At 52.0% G+C, this 19,130-nt stretch overlaps 1 protein-coding gene across 3 annotated transcripts in view; it reads right to left on the reverse strand.

The window, feature by feature from the left end:
• Window positions 1-18,732: 18,732 nt before the first annotated feature.
• The window catches only part of NF2 (NF2, moesin-ezrin-radixin like (MERLIN) tumor suppressor), a 107,531-nt gene continuing 107,133 nt past the window's right edge, over window positions 18,733-19,130 (reverse strand). For all 3 annotated transcript variants that reach the window (XM_054006803.1, XM_054006802.1, XM_054006801.1), the window contains one exon: window positions 18,733-19,061. In XM_054006803.1, coding sequence (XP_053862778.1) covers window positions 18,765-19,061 — 297 coding nt within the window. In that variant the 3' untranslated portion in view covers window positions 18,733-18,764. The remainder of the gene's footprint in view (window positions 19,062-19,130) is intronic.

The following is a 19,130-nucleotide window of genomic DNA, read 5'->3' on the forward strand; positions in this document are numbered from 1 at the left end:
GCCACTCATCTCTTATGAGCGCCTCCTGTCTGCCGGGTGTGAACCAGCACTCTGTTCGTGGTGCTGCCTGTCAACTGTTGCCGTCCTCAGGTGGGGTCTTCAGAGGCTCAGCCACAATCAAACACATGAATGAGCAAACTCCCTCCAGAGTAAAAGGTCCAACAGGGCCTGTTCCTGTAGCCTTGGTTACCATCTTTAGCCCTGACTCCAGGCTCCGTCCTCAACCCCTTCTGGAATCACAGAATCATAGAATATCAGGGTTGGAAGGGACCTCAAGAGGTCATCTAGTCCAACCCCCTGCTCAAAGCAGGACCAATTCCCAACTAAATCATCCCAGCCAGGGCTTTGTCAAGCCGGGCCTTAAAAACCTCTAAGGAAGGAGACTCCACCACCTCCCTAGGTAACGCATTCCAGTGTTTCAGCACCCTCCTAGTGAAATAGTTTTTCCTAATATCCAACCTGGACCTCCCCCACTGCAACTTGAGACCATTACTCCTTGTTCTGTCATCTGCCACCACTGAGAACAGCCGAGCTTCATCCTCTTTGGAACCCCCCTGCAGGTAGTTGAAGGCTGCTATCAAATCCCCCCTCATTCTTCTCTTCTGGAGACTAAACAATCCCAGTTCCCTCAGCCTCTCCTCATAAGTCATGTGCTCCAGACCCCTAATCATTTTTGTTGCCCTCCGTTGGACTCTTTCCAATTTTTCCACATCCTTTTTGTAGTGTGGGGCCCAAAACTGGACACAGTATTCCAGATGAGGCCTCATCAATGTCGAATAAAGGGGAACGATCACGTTCCTCGATCTGCTGGCAATGCCCCTACTTATACAGCCCAAAATGCCATTAGCCTTCTTGGCAACAAGAGCACACTGTTGACTCATATCCAGCTTCTCGTCCACTGTGACCCCTAGGTCCTTTTCTGCAGAACTGCTACCTAGCCATTCGGTCCCTAGTCTGTAGCAGTGCATGGGATTCGTCCGTCCTAAGTGCAAGACTCTGCACTTGTCCTTGTTGAACCTCATCAGGTTTTTTTCGGCCCAATCCTCTAATTTGTCTAGGTCCCTCTGTATCCGATCCCTACCCTCTAGTGTATCTACCACGCCTCCTAGTTTAGTGTCATCTGCAAACTTGCTGAGAGTGCAGTGCACACCATCCTCCAGATCATTAATAAAGATATTAAACAAAACCGGCCCCAGGACCGACCCTTGGGGCACTCTGCTTGAAACCGGCTGCCAACTAGACATGGAGCCATTGATCACTACCCGCTGAGCCCGACGATCTAGCCAGCTTTCTATCCACCTTACAGTCCATTCATCCAGCACATACTTCTTTAACTTGCTGGCAAGAATACTGTGGGAGACCGTATCAAAAGCTTTGCTAAAGTCAAGGAATAACACATCCACTGCTTTCCCCTCATCCACAGAGCCAGTTATCTCCTCATAGAAGGCAATTAGGTTAGTCAGGCACGACTTCCCCTTCATGAATCCATGCTGACTGTTCCTGATCACTTTCCTCTCCTCTAAATGTTTCATAATTGTTTCCTTGAGGACCTGCTCCATGATTTTTCCAGGGACTGAGGTGAGGCTGACTGGCCTGTAGTTCTCCGGATCCTCCTCCTTCCCTTTTTTAAAGATGGGCACTACATTAGCCTTTTTCCAGTCATCTGGGACCTCCCCCGATCGCCATGAGTTTTCAAAAATAATCGCTAATGGCTCTGCAATCTTACCCGCCAACTCCTTTAGCACCCTCGGATGCAGCCCATCCGGCCCCATGGACTTGTGCACATCCAGTTTTTCTAAATAGTCCCGAACCACTTCTTTCTCCACAGAGGGCTGGTCACCTTCTCCCTATGCTGTACTGCCCAGTGCAGCAATCTGGGAGCTGACCTTGTTCGTGAAGACAGAGGCAAAAAAAATCATTGAGTACATTAGCTTTTTCCACATCCTCGGTCACTAGGTTGCCTCCCCCATTCAGTAAGGGGCCCGCACTTTCCTTGACTTTCTTCTTGTTGCTAACATACCTGAAGAAACCCTTCTTGTTACTCTTAACATCTCTTGCTAACTGCAACTCCAAGTGTGATTTGGCCTTCCTGATTTCACTCCTGCATGCCTGAGCAATATTTTTATACTCCTCCCTGGTCATTTGTCCAATCTTCCACTTCTTGTAAGCTTCTTTTTTGCGTTTAAGATCAGCAAGGATTTCACTGTTTAGCCAAGCTGGTCGCCTGCCATATTTACTATTCTTTCTACACATCGGGATGGTTTGTTCCTGCAACCGCAATAAGGAGTCTTTAAAATACAGCCAGCTCTCCTGGACCCCTTTGCCCTTCATGTTATTCTCCCAGGGGATCCTGCCCATCTGTTCCCTGAGGGAGTCAAAGTCTGCTTTTCTGAAGTCCAGAGTCCGTATTCTGCTGCTCTCCTTTCTTCCTTGTGTCAGGATCCTGAACTCGACCATCTCATGGTCACTGCCTCCCAGGTTCCCATCCACTTTTGCTTCCCCTACTAATTCTTCCCTGTTTGTGAGCAGCAGGTCAAGAAAAGCTCTGCCCCTAGTTGGTTCCTCCAGCACTTGCACCAGGAAATTGTCCCCTACACTTTCCAAAAACTTCCTGGATTGTCTGTGCACCGCTGTATTGCTCTCCCAGCAGATATCAGGGTGATTAAAGTCTCCCATGAGAACCAGGGCCTGCGATCTAGCAACTTCTGCTAGTTGCCAGAAGAAAGCCTCGTCCACCTCATCCCCCTGGTCTGGTGGTCTATAGCAGACTCCAACCACGATATCACCCTTGTTGCTCACACTTCTCAACTTTATCCAGAGACTCTCAGGTTTTTCTGCAGTTTCATACCGGAGCTCTGAGCAGTCATACTCCTCTCTTACATACAACACAACTCCCCCACCTTTTCTGCCCTCCCTGTCCTTCCTGAACAGTTTATATCCATCCATGACAGTACTCCAGTCATGTGAGTTATCCCACCAAGTCTCTGTTATTCCAATCGCATCATAGTTCCCTGACTGTGCCAGGACTTCTAGTTCTCCCTGCTTGTTTCCCAGGCTTCTTGCATTTGTGTATAGGCACTTAAGATAACTCATCCATCGTCCCTCTTTCTCAGCATGATACAGGAGTCCTCCCCTCTTGCGCTCTCCTGCTTGTGCTTCCTCCCAGGATCCCATTTCCCCACTTACCTCAGGGCTTTGGTCTCCTTCCCCCGGTGAACCTAGTTTAAAGCCCTCCTCACTAGGTTAGCCAGCCTGCTGGCGAAGATGCTCTTCCCTCTCTTCGTTAGGTGGAGCCCGTCTCTGCCTAGCACTCTTCCTTCTTGGAACACCATCCCATGGTCGAAGAATCCAAACCCTTCTCTCCGACACCACCTGCGTAGCCATTTGTTGACTTCCACGATTTGACGGCTTGCTTTAAGTCCGGGTCTGCGCTGGTACAGAGCAGTACCCCTGGGGCTTCCTCTCTGGAGACTCCTGCCCTTGTCTTGGACTTATAAACAAGCCCTATCCCCTTACCAGGGTTTAGGCCACCTGCCGGTAGGAGAACACAGGCCTGCCCACTACTCAAGGTTCCAACCCAGAGACCCTACAAACAGCAGCCATGTGCTGCTTCCTGCTGCTATTCCCTGGGCCACTTCCCATGTAGCTCCTTCCTCTTCTTGGGTCTCTGTCTGTTCCCTGTTTGAGCAGGGTCTCTCCCAGGCCTCCTTGCCTGGAGAGCTTCTCAGGCTATTGCTACACTACAGAACTTACCCCAATGCTAGTGCAGCTGCTCGAAGCCAACGGGAGAGAGCTTTCCCATCAGCTTAATTACTCCAGGCTCTGCGAGCTGCGGCAGCTATGTCGTTGGAAAAAGCGCTCTCACTGACATAGTGCTGCCTACACCGGCACTTAGGTTGGTGCAACTTACATCACTCCGGGGGGTGGCTTATTCACACCCCTGAGCAAAATAATTTATACAGACCTAAGCTGTGGTATAGCCATAGCCTCAGTCTCTGTTCTGATCTCTCAGGCCTCTTTGCCTGGAGAGCTTGTCACTCCTGTCTCTGCTTGAGCACAATTTGCCCCAGTCTCTTTACCCACAGAGTTCACAGCAACTTAGCACTTCTTCACTCTCCTGGTCCCAGCTTGCAACTGAGTAACTCAGGCCCTGCTGCTCCTTTTAACTGAACCTGCTGAGCTCTGATTGGCTGCTTCCCTGCAGCTTTTCTAGGGAGGCCTGGAGGACCCACATTTACTGCTCCTTTCCTGGGGTGGGTTGTAGTAGGACGGCAAGACCTCCAGCAGGGGGCCTCAAAGGACTCAGTACACTCTGGCACAGGATATTATGAACTTGTGACCACAGAAAAAACTAATCACCTGCCAGAGCCCCCAGTGGAGTTGGAGGTGATCTCTAGTAAGCTTATGAGCATGAGAGTAAGTTCTTTTATCGTCTTTAACATGTTTACGCTGTAATGCTTTTACTCTACGAATAAATATGCTTGCCTAGAAAGTTCTGTGCTAGCTTAATTGTGGGCAATTATGCTCTTATTAATCTTTGAAGAGAAAGCAAGCAGGCCTGCTTAGACCGTCTGACTTTGCTGGTGAATTCACATCAATATCCAGGAGTTATGCAGCCTGGAAATATACCGCTCGAAAGGGAGAGAGATGCTTGTCTCCACCCAAGAGAGGCAGTGACTGGGGTGTGCCCTTGATGGACCATGGAGGGGCAATACAGGTGCAGATGCCGTCAGCTGTGACAGTCACCACTGCCCTCTACTGAATAGAATCAGACCTGTTCACCTCTGTGATGGATGCCCATACTACTAACAGCCAATGAAGACGGTCCATTAGTTTAGGTGGCAGGAAGGTTTGAGTTCTATCCCCACTGAATCTGTATGCAGCTCAGAGACAGGAGTGAGTTCTCTAGGTGGCCCTAGATTTATATGTAGACACATACTTGCATGATGTCTGATCTCTGCTGTTACACTAAGCCCTAAGTGAGAAGAGAGAGACCTCATGAATGGAGTAGCCAGGGAAGAGGAGATATTCCATCTCCCAGCAGCAGTGAAGATAAATGTCCTAACACAGATCTGACATCCTGCATTGTACCAATGCACATACTGTGTGTGTGTGTGTGTATATACACACACACACACACACACACCCCTTCTTGTTTTTTCTGGCCTGGAATTATAGCCAGTGGCAACTGGGGAGAATGAGAAATGCTGGGATGTGAGAGGAATACCTACAGGTAAACCGTGGCAATCCTATGAGCCACTTCGTGAAATATACCAGGAGGTGTGTGCTATGCTAGTGCATTCTGCACCTAGGCATGTCTATGCACTGTGAACATGGAAACATGTAAATAAAACCACGGGGGGTGGGGGAGTAGGCAATCTAGCCTTACAAGTAACTTGATTAGAGTCTTCCATGTAACAGTTTAATATCCAAAAAAGGAATGATTGAAACATGCCAGCACAAAAGACATTGAGCTTTCAAGAACCTCTCTAAAGGACAGGGACTTCTCTTCATGCTGCCTTGTAATGCAAGAACAAGGGAACATTTGATCAAATGGAAAGGGACAAATTTGAAACTGATCAAAGGAAACATCATCAGCCTGTGAGACTCCTGGCCACATGATATAATTGAAGCCAAGAAGTTAGCAAGATTCAAACAGGGATTGGATGTGTATATGGATAATGAGATTATCCAGAGATATCATTGTTAATGCTAAAGTAACTTAGAATTCTGGAAGGAATCTTACACTTCCGGTTTCAGGGTTTAAGTTGATCACTAGCTAGCGAGGGTCAGAAGGAGACTTCCCTAGGGACAGATTATCCCAGAATGTCTATGGGGTTCTTACACCTTTGTTGGAAGCACCTGGTGCTGGCCAGTGTTTGGAGGCAGGATACTGGACTATATGGGCCTGGGGTCTGGCTGATCCAGTCTGGCAATTCTTAGATTGCTGCGACATTGATTATTTCCAGCAGAACAAAATGTCTCTTAATGCTGTGTCTCCACAATGCTCTTTGTCCTATAATTCTTCGCTGTCACAGCTCCACCACTGGAAAACAGTGAGAGCCATGGCACAGCCCAGCCCATTTCCCATCCAGTGCACAGTTAGCTTGTGGAACTCATTGCCACAAGTTACTGCTGAGGCCCAGGACTTAGTAGGAATCAAAGAGAGGCCTGAGCATTTCTGTGGAGAACACAAATACCCAGAGTTACAATAGCAAAGGTTTCTTAAAAATTAAAAAGGTGGAAGGGATATAAATCCCCATGCTTCAGGGCATAATCTGAGCTCTAAATGATAGATGACAGAAAGAAACTTCCCATGGGAGCCTTCCCCTTCACTGCTTTGCACAGGGTTCTTTGCACTCTACTCGGAAGCAGCTGGTGCTGGCCCCATCAGACACAGGATACTGGATTAGCTGGTCTAATCCTGTCTGGCAAGTCTTATGCTCCTACCTTTAACCCTTGGGCTGGCTGAGCCTGGTAAGACCAGGGCTAGATGAGGTAATGCTTAAAGCACCAGTAGTTCCCCGTGCCTTGTCTGTATTAGGGGGCACACTGTTCCAAGCAGCAATCTGGGGGAATGACAACTAGCACAGACAAGGCCTAAGAGAGATGAATTCATGGCGGGTCACAGGGACATTGGGGAGGGCAGTAAGTGGTGGGAAAACATAATGCTTTACAGACTCCCCAACAAAATCATAAACGACACTTGAACCGGTGAAGCACAACACACCCATTAGTCAGCACGTTAGAGCTGGAGATGGATTAGAGCCCAGGATGTATATTTCATAGTGCTTGAAATTAATGAGAAGGGAGGAAGTATGGCAGGGTGCAGGTGGTTGGCAGAATGAGCCCTGGCTCTGTTAAGGCAGGAAAAATGGATTCGTGCCTCTTCTTTCTGATACAGAAAAGCCTGGAAGAGTTTTTATTTTAAATAAAATAAATAAAAGAATTTTCTGCTTGTGTTTTTAGGTTATTGGTTCAGGTCTCATCTCCCTCGTCCTTTCCTGGAAGGCTCCGTGGACAACTGCACACTTAGTAGGATGACGAACTCAGAGATGCTACAGAAGTGAACCCTCGTGAATTAAAGAAACAAAGTGATTTCTATTGAGAATGTTTAAAACTCTGGGCCAGAGTCTCTTCAGATGTAAATTGAATGTAGCGACACTGCTCCAATAGAGCAACGCTTGGACACTGCTCCAATGGAGCGACACTGGTTGGGGCAGGACCCTGGTTGGTGTCATTGGTGCCAGTGGAGCTGTACTGATTGACACCAGTGGAGGATTTGGCCCTCTTTGGTTCGTGTATGGGCTTGCAGTTAAGACACTGGAGTGAGACGCCAGCAGCCGGGTTCAATTCCTTGCTCTACTACAGAATTTGTGTGTGGCCTTGGGCCAGTCTCTTAGGGCCAGCTGAGGACACTCCCTAACTCACACTGAGCCGAATCTTACTGCACAAGAGGAATTCACTGGTGCTGCTTCTAGCATAGCTACCACTCAGGGGGAGTAAAGGTAACTTAGTCCAGCCCATAACCCTTTCTCTGAAATGGGGGCGGTCTCCTTCCTTTGTCTCCCTGGCTAGGCAGGGCCCATCTCTCACTCTGCATGCGCAGCCCCCCACACATGGCCCTGATTTCCATTATGACCTCTAGCTGTGACCACAAAACAAATAACAATGATCCTTGTTGAGTTCTTTTCCCTCCATCTTCACACTCTTGGGGCCTCTCCAACAGAAGGGAGTGAATCCTAGGGCATGTCTACACTACAGCCTACGTCGAGCTATGTAAGGTTGACTTACAGCCACAGCAATAATTACTACCCTCCTTCTGTCGATGGTGGCATCCTCACCAGCAGCGCTTCCACCCACTGAAGAGGGGCAGTGTGGGGGGCTGAGAGCCAAGGCTCTCATAGAATCATAGAATATCAGGGTTGGAAGAGACCTCAGGAGGTCATCTAGTCCAACCCCCTGCTCAAAGCAGGACCAATTCCCAACTAAATTATCCCAGCCAGGGCTTTGTCAAGCCAGACCTTAAAAATCTCTAAGGAAGGAGATTCCACCACCTCCCTAGGTAACCCATTCCAGTGCTTCACCACCCTCCTAGTGAAAAAGTGTTTCCTAATATCCAACCTAAACCTCCCCCACTGCAACTTGAGACCATTGCTCCTTGTTCTGTCATCTGCCACCACTGAGAACAGCCGAGCTCCATCCTCTTTGGAACCCCCCTTCAGGTAGTTGAAGGCTTCTATCAAATCCCCCCTCAATCTTCTCTTCTACAAACTAAATAAGCTGCCCAGTTCCCTCAGCCTCTCCTCATAAGTCATGTGCTCCAGCCCCCTAATCATTTTCGTTGCCCTCCGCTGGACTCTCTCCAATTTGTCCACATCCCTTCTGTAGTGGGGGGCCCAAAACTGGACTCAATACTCCAGATGTGGCCTCACCAGTGCCGAATAGAGGAGAATAATCACTTCCCTCAATCTGCTGGCAATACACCTTCTAATGCAGCCCAATATGCCATTAGCCTTCTTGGCAACAAGGGCACACTGCTGACTCATATCCAGCTTCTTGTCCACTGTAATCCCTAGGTCCTTTTCTGAAGAACTGCTGCTTAGCCAGTTGGTCCCCAACCTGTAGCGGTGCATGGGATTCTTCCGTCCTACGTGCAGGACTCTGCACTTGTCCTTGTTGAACCTCATCAGATTTCTTTTGGCCCAATCCTCCAATTTGTCTAGGTTACTCAGGATCCTATCCCTACCCTCCAGCATATCTACCTCTCCCCCAGCTTAGTGTCATCCACGAACTTGCTGAGGGTGCAGTTCATCCCATCATCCAGATCATTAATGAAGATGTTGAACAAAACCAGCCCCAGGACCAACACCTGGGGCACTCTGCTTGATACCAGCTGCCAGCTAGACATGAAGCTGTTGATCACTACCTGTTGAGCCCAACGATCTAGCCAGCTTTCTATCCACCTTATAGTCCATTCACCCAATCCATACTTTTTTAACTTGCTCGCAAGAATACTGTGGGAGACCGTATCAAAAGTTTTGCTAAAGTCAAGATTATCACACCCACCGCTTTCCCCATATCCACAGAGCCACTTATCTCATCAGAGAAGGCAATCAGGTTGGTCAGGCATTACTTACCCTTGGTGAATCCATGTTGACTGTTCCTGATCACCTTCCTCTCCTCCAAGTGCTTCAATATGGATTCCTTGAGGATCTGCTCCATGATTTTTCCAGGGACTGAGGTGAAGCTGACCCGTCTGTAGTTTCCCGGCTTCTCCTTCTTCCCTTTTTTAAAGACGAGCACCATATTTGCCTTTTTTCCAGTCGTCCGGGACCTCCCCCAATCACCATGGGTTTTCAAAGATAATGGCCAATGGCTCTGCAATCACATCAGCCAATTCCCTCAGCACCCTTGGATGCAGTGCATCCGGCCCCATGGACTTGTGCATGTCCAGCTTTTCTAAATAGTCCTTAACCTGTTCTTTCACCACTGAGGGCTGCTCACCTCCTCCCCATACTGTGCTGCCCAGTGCAGCAGTCTGTGAGCTGACCTGGTCTGTAAAGACTGAGGCAAAAAAAGCATTGAGTACTTCAGCTTTTTCCACGTCATCTGTCACTAGGTTGCCTCCCCCATTCAGTAAGGGTCCCACACTTTCCCTGACCACCTTCTTGTTGCTAACATACCTGTAGAAATCCTTCTTGTTACCCTTCATAGAATCTCAGAATATCAGGGTTGGAAGAGACCTCAGGTGGTCATCTAGTCCAAACCCCTGCTCAAAGCAGGACCAACCCCAACTAAATCATCCCAGCCAGGGCTTTGTCAAGCCGGGCCTTAAAAACCTGTAAGGATGGAGATTCCACCACCTCCCTAGGTAACCCATTCCAGTGTTTCACCACCCTCCTAGTGAAATAGCGTTTCCTAATATCCAAGGTAGACCTCCCACACTGCAACTTGAGACCATTACTCCTTGTTCTGTCATCTGCCATCTTCACGTCCCTTGCTAGCTGCAATTCCAATTGTGCTTCCTGATTATACCCCTGCATGCCCCAGCAATATTTTTATATTCCTCCCTAGTCATCTGTCCAAATTTCCACTTCTTGTAAGCTTCCTTTTTGAGTTTAAGCTCACCAAAGATTTCACTGTTAAGCCAAGCTGGTCGCCTGCCATATTTGCTATTCTTTCTGCACATCGGGATGGTTTATTCCTGCGCCCTCAATAAGGCTTCTTTAAAATACAGCCAGCTCTCCTGGACTCCTTTCCCCTTCATATTAGCCTCCCAGGGGATCCTGCCCATCTGTTCCCTGAGGGAGTCAAAGTCTGCTTTTCTGAAGTCCAGGGTCCGTATTCTGCTGCTCTCCTTTCCTCCTTGTGTCAGGATCCTGAATTCGACCATCTCATGGTCACTGCCTCCCAGGTTCCCATCTAGCTGCCCCACTCTCTGGTCAATTTCATGGCACCAGCATGGAGCCTGGAATTGACAAGAAGTTTAGCCAACCGCTGGAGTAAGTAACAGTGTCTACACAGACACTGCATCACCCTAACTACACCAACATAGCCCTGCGCCTCTCATGGAGATGGAGTTATTATGTCAGTGCAGTAGGGCACTTACACCGGCGAGACAAGGCTGTAGTATGCACACTGACATCATTACGCAGGACGTAAGCTGCCTTATGCGATCTAACTGTGTAGTGTAGACCGGGCCTTAGGCCCAGGAACTTCTGTCCAATGCCTTTCGGTTTAGTAGGAACTTCTCTTCTCCTTCCTAGTAAGTATTGTTTAATCTGATCCACGTGGCTTTAGCCTGGTGCTTGAGCACGTTACAAGACAGGTTCAACTCTCAGCCCCTAAGAAGGGCTAGCAAAAGGTGGGTGTCTTAGCTAGGGAGGCTCCAGAGGTCCCATACCAGCAGATGTGTGGTTGCCAGGGATACGGTTGGCACAGAACTGTAGGGCTGGAAGGGCCCTTAAGAAGTCATCTAGTCCAGCCCCCTGCGCTGAGCCAGAATCAAGTAAACCTAGATCATCCCCAACTGGTGTTTGTCCAGCCTGTTCTTAAACTTCCAGTGTCGGGGCCTCCACAGCCTCCCTTGGGATCCTGTTCCAGTGTTTAACTGCCCTTAGAGTTAGAAAGTGTTTCCTAATATCTCACCTATCTCTTCCTCACTGCAGATCTAGCTCGTTTCATGCCCTCCTGCCCGTGGACATGTTACAAAACAGACTGTGCTGTGACACCAGTGCAGCGCCACTGATCAAGGGCCAACTGGCTAGGCAGGCACTGGCATAGCTGAGAGCAGAGGGGGACCTTGTTGGCTTGACCTATGCTAGGGACATCACCTGAAATTCCCTGCTATTGTTAATGCCAGACTCAGCCCCTTCAAGGTGAGTGGCGCTGGGAGCCCCCGTGCAGTCTGGATTGAAGAGGCTAGGCCTGTGTGTGTGTGGGTGTGTGGGTGTGCCCCTGCACGCTTTGCCTCCCCAGGCTCTTGCACTGTATCTTGCCTGGTGCGGACTTGTTTGTGTCTAACCGAGAAGCTCTCTGGGGAAGAGATTCCACTTCAATTGCCATGTGCGAATTGCTGGTAAAACAGGGTTCAAGGAACCTGGAGTAGTAGGCAGGGGAGGGGAGCTGCAGGTCGGGTTGAGGTAGAGCTGTTGGGACCCGGGGCCCAGGGCTGGGATAGCTGGGGTGCATGTGGAGGGATTGAGGGGAAAGGACACATCTGGGGTTACACCTGGCGCCCAGGGCTGGGATAGCCGGGGTGCGATGGGGTGTGTGTGGCGGGATGGAGGGACACCGCCCAGGGATGGACTAGCAGTGTGGGGAAGGCAGGGTACAGAGAGAAGGCTTCGGGTAAGGGTTTACATGGCTCAGTAGCATCCCCTACTGGCCAACCTAATGAGTGGTATTAACAGGCCCCAAAGGGGTACCCTGGCCAGGCCTGCTAGAGACAGCAGGAAGATGCCAGGCCAGGGGTGGGCAAACATTTTGGCCTGAGGGCTGCATCAGGTTTCAGAAATTGTATGGAGAGCCGGTTAGGGGAGGCAGTGCCTTCCCAAACAGGCAGGCGTGGCTCGGCCCCTGCCCCCATCCGACCCCCCCTGCTTCTCGCCCCTGATGGCCCCCTGGGACTCCTGCCCCATCCAGTCCCCCCGTTCCCTGATGGCCCCCCGGGACTCCTGCCCCATCCAGTCCCCCCGTTCCTTGATGGCCCCCCTGGACTCCTGCCCCATCCAACCACCCCTTCTCCCTGTCCCCTGACTGCCCCCGGAATCCCCACCCTGACTTCCCCCAGCCACTCCATCCAATCTCTCCTCTCATTCCTGACTGCCCCCTGGAACCCCTGCCCCATCCAACCAACCACCCCTTCTCCTGTCTCCTGACTGCCCCCAGAATCCCCACCCCTGACTGCCCTCAGCCGCCCCATCCAACCATCCCTTCTCCCTGACCATCCCCAGAACCCCTGCCCCCATTCAATCCCCCTGTTCCCCGCCGTCTGACCGCCCCGCCCCCTATCCACACCCCCAGCCCCTGACCACCCCCCAACTCCCTTGGCCTCTATCCAACCCCCAACCCCTGCTCCCTGCCCCCTTGCCGCGCTGCCTGGAGCACCGGTGGCTGGTGGCGCTACAACCGCGCCACCCAGAGCCCCAGGACAGGCAGCCACGCCGCCCGGCAGGAGCCAGCCACACCACGGCGCAGCACAGAGCACCGGGCCAGGCCGGGGCTCTGCAGCTGTGCGAGCTTGCAGCCCAGGCAACTTGTGGCCCAGAGCATTGCGCCCACGGCGCAGTGAGCTGAGGCTGTGGGGGAGGGGGAACCGCAGGGGAGGAGCCGGGGGCGAGCCTCCCGGGCCAGGAGCTCAGGGGCCAGGGAGAACGGTCCGCGGGCCAGATGTGGCCCGCGGGCCATAGTTTGCCCATCTCTGTGCTAGGCGGTCAGCCATGCTGCATGCGGAGTGCTTTCTGCCACCTTCCCCTTTGAGCAAATAGGAAACCTCTCGCTCAGTCCCATGGTACTGTAATGTCTGAGCCTGCCTGGAGGCCAGGGCGTTTCCAGCAGGAGCTGGGTGTCTCTCGGGCACCAATCCACCAGCCTCAAGGCACCTGACTTTTTTACAATTATTCCAGACCCCAGCGGTATGCCTCAATCTGGACCTGCAGCTCCCTCTGCTGTTCCAGTCCTATTGGCCCCATTCAGCCTACCTGTCCTGGCCATCAGCAGGAGTGTCCTCCACCAGCCAGGCACACCTCTCAGCTGCAGTGTTTACATGTCTCTCCACCAGGTGCAGAGATGCCAGAAGCCTTAATGAGGTGACACCCAGCAGGGGAAGGAGAACGAGATTCCAGACTGTTTAATTAGCCTGGGTGAAGTGGGTTTAATTGTTCCTCGCTGCTCCACAGCACTAGCCCTGTTAATGCCTTTGCAATGGGGACAACAAGGAGTCTGGTGGCACCTTAAAGACTAACAGATTTATTTGGGCATAAGCTTTCGTGGGTAAAAACCTCACTTCTTCGGATGCATAGAGTGAAAGTTACAGATGCAGGCATTATATACTGACACATGGAGAGCAGGGAGTTACTTCACAAGTGGAGAACCAGTGTTGATAGGGCCAATTCAATCAGGGTGGATGTAGTCCACTCCCAATAATAGATGAGGAGGTGTCAATTCCAGGAGAGGAAAAGCTGCTTCTGTAGTGAGCCAGCCACTCCCAGACCCTATTCAAGCCCAGATTAATGGTGTTAAATTTGCAAATGAATTTTAGTTCTGCTGTTTCTCTTTGAAGTCTGTTTCTGAAGTTTTTTTGTTCAATGATAGTGACTTTTAAATGTGATAGAATGACCAGGGAGATTGAAGTGTTCACTTACTGGCTAATGTATGTTACCATTCCTGATGTCCGATTTGTGTCCATTTACTCTTTTGCGGAGGGACTGTCCGGTTTGGCCAATGTACATGGCAGAGGGGCACTGCTGGCACATGATGGCATGTATCACATTAGTGGATGTGCAGGTGAATGAGCTCTTGATGGTGTGGCTGATGCGGTTGGGTCCTCTGATGGTGTCGCCAGAGTAGATATGGGGACAGAGTAGGCAACGAGGTTTGCTACAGGTATTGGTTCCTGGGTTGGTGTTTCTGTGGTGAGGTGTGTAGTTGCTGGTGAGTATTTGCTTCAGGTTGGGGGGTTGTCTGTAAGCGAGGACTGGCCTGCCTTCCAAGGTCTGTGAGAGTGAGGGATCATTTTCCAGGATAGGTTGTAGATCGTGGATAATGCGTTGGAGAGGTTTTAGCTGGGGGCTGTATGTGATGGCCAGTGGTGTTCTGTTATTGTCCTTGTTGGGCCTGTCCTGTAGTAGGTGATTTCTGGGTACCCGTCTTGCTCTGTCAATCTGTTTCCTCACTTCCCCAGGTGGGTATTGTAGTTTTACGAATGCTTGATAAAGATCTTGTAGGTGTTTGTCTCTGTCTGAGGGGTTGGAGCAAATTCAGTTGAATCCAGGCCAGTCCTCGCTTACAAACAACCCCCCAACCTGAAGCAAATACTCACCAGTAACATACATAAGCCAGTAAGTGAACACTTCAATCTCCCTGGTCATTCTATCACAGATTTAAAAGTCACTATCATTGAACAAAAAAACTTCAGAAACAGACTTCAAAGAGAAACAGCAGAACTAAAATTCATTTGCAAATTCAACACCATTAATCTGGGTTTGAATAGGGACTGGGAGTGGCTGGCTCATTACAGAAGCAGCTTTTCCTCTCCTGGAATTGACACCTCCTCATCTATTATTGGGAGTGGACTACATCCACCCTGATTGAATTGGCCCTGTCAACACTGGTTCTCCACTTGCGAAGTAACTCCCTGCTCTCCATGTGTCAGTATATAATGCCTGCATCTGTAACTTTCACTTTATGCATCTGAAGAAGTGAGGTTTTTACCCACGAAAGCTTATGCCCAAATAAATCTGTTAGTCTTTAAGGTGCCACCAGACTCCTTGTTGTTTTTGTAGATACAGATTAACACGGCTACCCCCTGATACTTTGCAATGGGGATTGACAATAGCTGGATTCCACAGCAGGGCTGCCCTTCCCATTACCGATCTGCTGGGGCGGGGAGCCTTGCTAGCCCCCGGGTGGGGGTCTCTCCCCACTCCCTGCTCTGGGAAGGGTGGGGGCTGAACGGCTTCCAGCCATAAGGGCTTCTTCTGAGGGCATCGCCTGTCCACTGCCGCTGTCCTGTCCAGGCCCCTGGTGCCACCTTTGTGCAAGCTCTGCCCCCACCGATGGCAATGGCCTAGGGCAGCCCTGTGACAACCATCCTTCAGCCCTCCCCCACTGAAATCTCCATCCCAGACTTCTCTGCCTCTCACCCTGATCCCTGCAGCTCTGCTGACTCCAGCCTGTGCCGGAGCAACTGCCACCTTCTCACACAGACCAGAAAGCCTGGCCAAGGACCCTCCCTGCTCTTTCTGGCTCTCACATCAGCACTAGTAACAAGGGGTCTGCAGGGGAGATTCTGCCCCCTCCCCCAGCACCCCTGCTAGGGTTGCCAACTTTCTAATAGCACAAAACTGAACACCCTTACCCCCACCCCCTGCCCCACCTCTTCCCTGAGGCCCAACTCACTCCAGCCCCCTCCCTCCATCGCTCAATTTCCCCCATCCTCACTCATTTTCACTGGGCTGGGGCAGGGCTTGGAGTGTGGGAGGGGATGAGAGCTCCAGGGTGGGGCCATAAATGAGGGGTTATGGGTGCAGGAGGGGGCTCTGGCCTGGGGCAGGGGGTTGGGGTGTGGGAGGGCGTGAGGGCTCTGGCTGGGGTTGCAGGCTCTGGAGTGGGGCTGGGGATGAGGGGTTTGGAATACAGGAGTGAGCTTAGGGCTGGGGCAGGGGGTTGGGGTGTGGGAGGGGGCTCAGGGTTGGGGAAGGGGTGCGGGAAGAGGTGTGGAGTGTGAGAGGTGGTTCCGACCTGGGGCAAGAGGCTGGGGTGCGGGTGGGGGCGTGGGGTCTGGGAGGAAGTTAAGGTGCAGCAGGGGGTTTCAACCCGAGGCGGGGGTTAGGGTGCAGGAGGCGGTTTGGGGTGTGGGCTCCAGCAGGGCGGAGCTTACCTCAGGCAGCTCCCAGTCAGTGGCGCAGTGGGGCTAAGGCAGGCTCCCTGCCTGCCCTGGCTCTGCGCTGCTCCCAGAAGCGTCCGGCATGTCCCTGCAGCCCCTAGGCAGAGGTGCGACCAGGCGGCTCTGCATGGTGCGCACTGCCCGGCCCACAGGCACCACCTCCACAGTTCCCACTGGCTGTGGTCCCCAGCCAATCGGAGCTGTGGGGACCGCGCTGGGGGTGGGGGCAGCGTCCCTGCGCCTAGGGGCCAGACATGCCGGCCGCTTCTCGGGAGCTTCGCAGAGCCAGGGCAAGCAGGGAGCCTGCCTTAGCCCCACTGCGCCACTGACCGGACTTTTAACCGTCCCATCAGCGGTGCTGACCAGAGCCACCAGGGTCCCTTTTCGACCGGGTGTTTGGGTCGAAAACCAGACGCCTGGCAACCCTACCCCCGCCCCTCCACTATCCTGAGTGCAGTCGCACCGGTCAGCTGAACTGAATCCTTCAGTTGGCACTGAATTAGTGTAGCTGTGCTGGCGATGCACACGTCAGAATGAAATTCAACCCCCTCCCCCGTCGCTGGGACGGCCCTGCAGGGCTAGTTGTTAACACGGAGTAAAACCTTCCTTTTGTCCCTCAAGTCCTGGCTGTGACCAATGCTCCCAGGCGCCAGGTCAGCAGAGGGAGACAGGGCTGTTTTCAGTCCCTTTAACGCTGACTGTCTCCTCTGTCCTGTCCTACGAAGGAGTTTCCCCTGCCCCTTTCCCTAGCCCCAAAGGAACATGTGTTCCACACCTGGCGAGGCCTGTCTTCAAGCCCCTAACCCTCTCAGGGCTGAGGGTCTCTGTCTCCCTGGCCCCCGGAGCCCCTTGCTCCCTGCATCATGGCGATCCTGTACTGACTAGGCGGCGCCCTGATGGCATTGCTACAACAGTTGTGCCACTGCTGTGCTGTGCCCTCTGCGGCCCCATATTGTCTCATTGCTAAGTTCCCTCTAAGCTGCACGGCCACGCAGCAGCCTATTAGGCACCGTGCAGGCACTCAGGGCTGTGTCAGGGAAAGATTCCTCTCCCCCAGCCCCGGACCCAACCCAGCCCGGCCACAGACCTGCCGCAGCCAGGGGAGACGCGCCTGTCCATGGCTCCAGCCCTGGAGCTGCCGTGGCGGGGGGAGGCACCCCTTCTCCCCAGCCCAAGTGCTGCTGCGGGGAGAGAGAGCTGGGGGGAGTCCTCTCTCCCCACCATAGTCCCAGGGCAGCCTGCACCCCAAACCCCTCATCCCTGGCACCCCCCAGAGCCTGCACCCTCCACCGGAGCCCTCACCCCCCACACCCTGAATCCTCTGCCCAGCCCTGAGCCCCTTCCCATGCCCTGAACCCCTCATACCTGGCCCCACCCCAGAGCCTGCACCCCAGCTGGAGCCCTGATCCCCACACACTCCAACCCTCTGCCCCAGCCCTGATCCCCCCACACACACTCCAAACCCCTCAGCCCCACTCCCACCACATGAATTTTGTTATGTGCACCAATATGGAGGTGCGGTATCACATCACTTCCATAATGGTGCACCTGTTATCTCATCTTAGCCCTGGCCTACACTACGAGTTTAGGTCGACTTTAGCAGGGTTAAATCGAATTAAGCCTGGACACGTCCACATGACGAAGCCCTTTCTTTCAACTTAAAGGGCCCTTTAAACTGGTTTTTTTACTCCACCTCCAACGAGGAGATTAGCGCTAAAATTGGCCTTTGTGGGTCAGATTTGGGGTAGTGTGGACGGAATTCGACATTATTGGCCTCCGGGAGCTATCCCACAGTGCTTCATTGTGACTGCTCTGGACAGCACTCTCAACTCAGATGCACTGACCAGGTAGACAGGAAAAGCCCCGCAAACTTTTGAATTTCATTTCCTGTTTGCCCAGCGTGGAGAGCACAGGTGACCACGCAGAGCTCATCAGCACAGGTAACCGTGATGGAGTCCCAGGATCGCAAAAGAGCTCCAGCATGGACAGAACGGGAGGTACGGGATCTGCTCGCCATATGGGGAGACGAATCAGTGCTAGCTGAACTCCGTATCAGTAAATGAAATGGCAAAATATTAGAAAAGGTCTCAAAGGCCATGAAGGACAGAGGCCATAACAGCAGTGCCGCGTGAAAATTAAGGAGCTAAGGCAAGCCTACCACAAAGCCAGAGAAGCAAACGGAAGGGCTGGGGCAGAGCCGCAAACATGCCGCTTCTACGCGGAGCTGCATGCCATTCTAGGGGGTGCAGCCACCACTACCCCAACCATGTGCTTTGACTCCGTCAATGGAGAAACACGCAACAGGGAAGCGGGTTCGGGGTACGCGGAAGACGATGATGATGATGAAGACAATGAACTGGACTCGATGACCTCTCGAGGTCCCTTCCAGTCCTAGAATCTATGAATCTATGAATCTATAAGATAGCTCACAGCAAGGAAGCGGAGAAACCGGTTTCCCCAACAGCCAGGATATGTTTATCACCCTGGACCTGGAACCAGTAACCCACGAACTCACCCAAGGCGTGCTCCCAGACCCTGAGGGCACACAAGGGACCTCTGGTGAGTGTACCTTTGTAAATATTACACATGTTTTAAAAGCAAGCGTGTTTAATGATTAATGATTAATTTGCCCTGGAAATCGCGGCCAGTACAGCTACTGGAAAAGTCTGTTAACATGTATGGGGATGGAGCGGAAATCCTCCAGGGACATCTCCAGAAATCTCTCCTTCATGTACTCCCAAAGCCTTTGCAAAAGGTTTCTGGGGAGGGCTGCCTTATCCCGTCCGCCATGGTAGGACACTTTACCACGCCAGGCCAGTAGCACGTAGTCTGGAATCATTGCATAACAAAGCATGGCAGCGTATGGTCCCGGTGTTTGCTGGCATACAGACAACATCCATTCCTTATCTCTCTTTGTTATCCTCAGGAGAGTGATATCATTCACGGTCACCTGGTTGAAATGGAGTGATTTTATTAAGGGGACATTCAGAGGTGCCCGTTCCTGCTCGGCTGAACAGAA

The sequence above is a fragment of the Malaclemys terrapin genome, chromosome 16 (assembly GCF_027887155.1).
Source record: "Malaclemys terrapin pileata isolate rMalTer1 chromosome 16, rMalTer1.hap1, whole genome shotgun sequence".
Classification (NCBI taxonomy): Eukaryota; Metazoa; Chordata; order Testudines; family Emydidae; genus Malaclemys; species Malaclemys terrapin.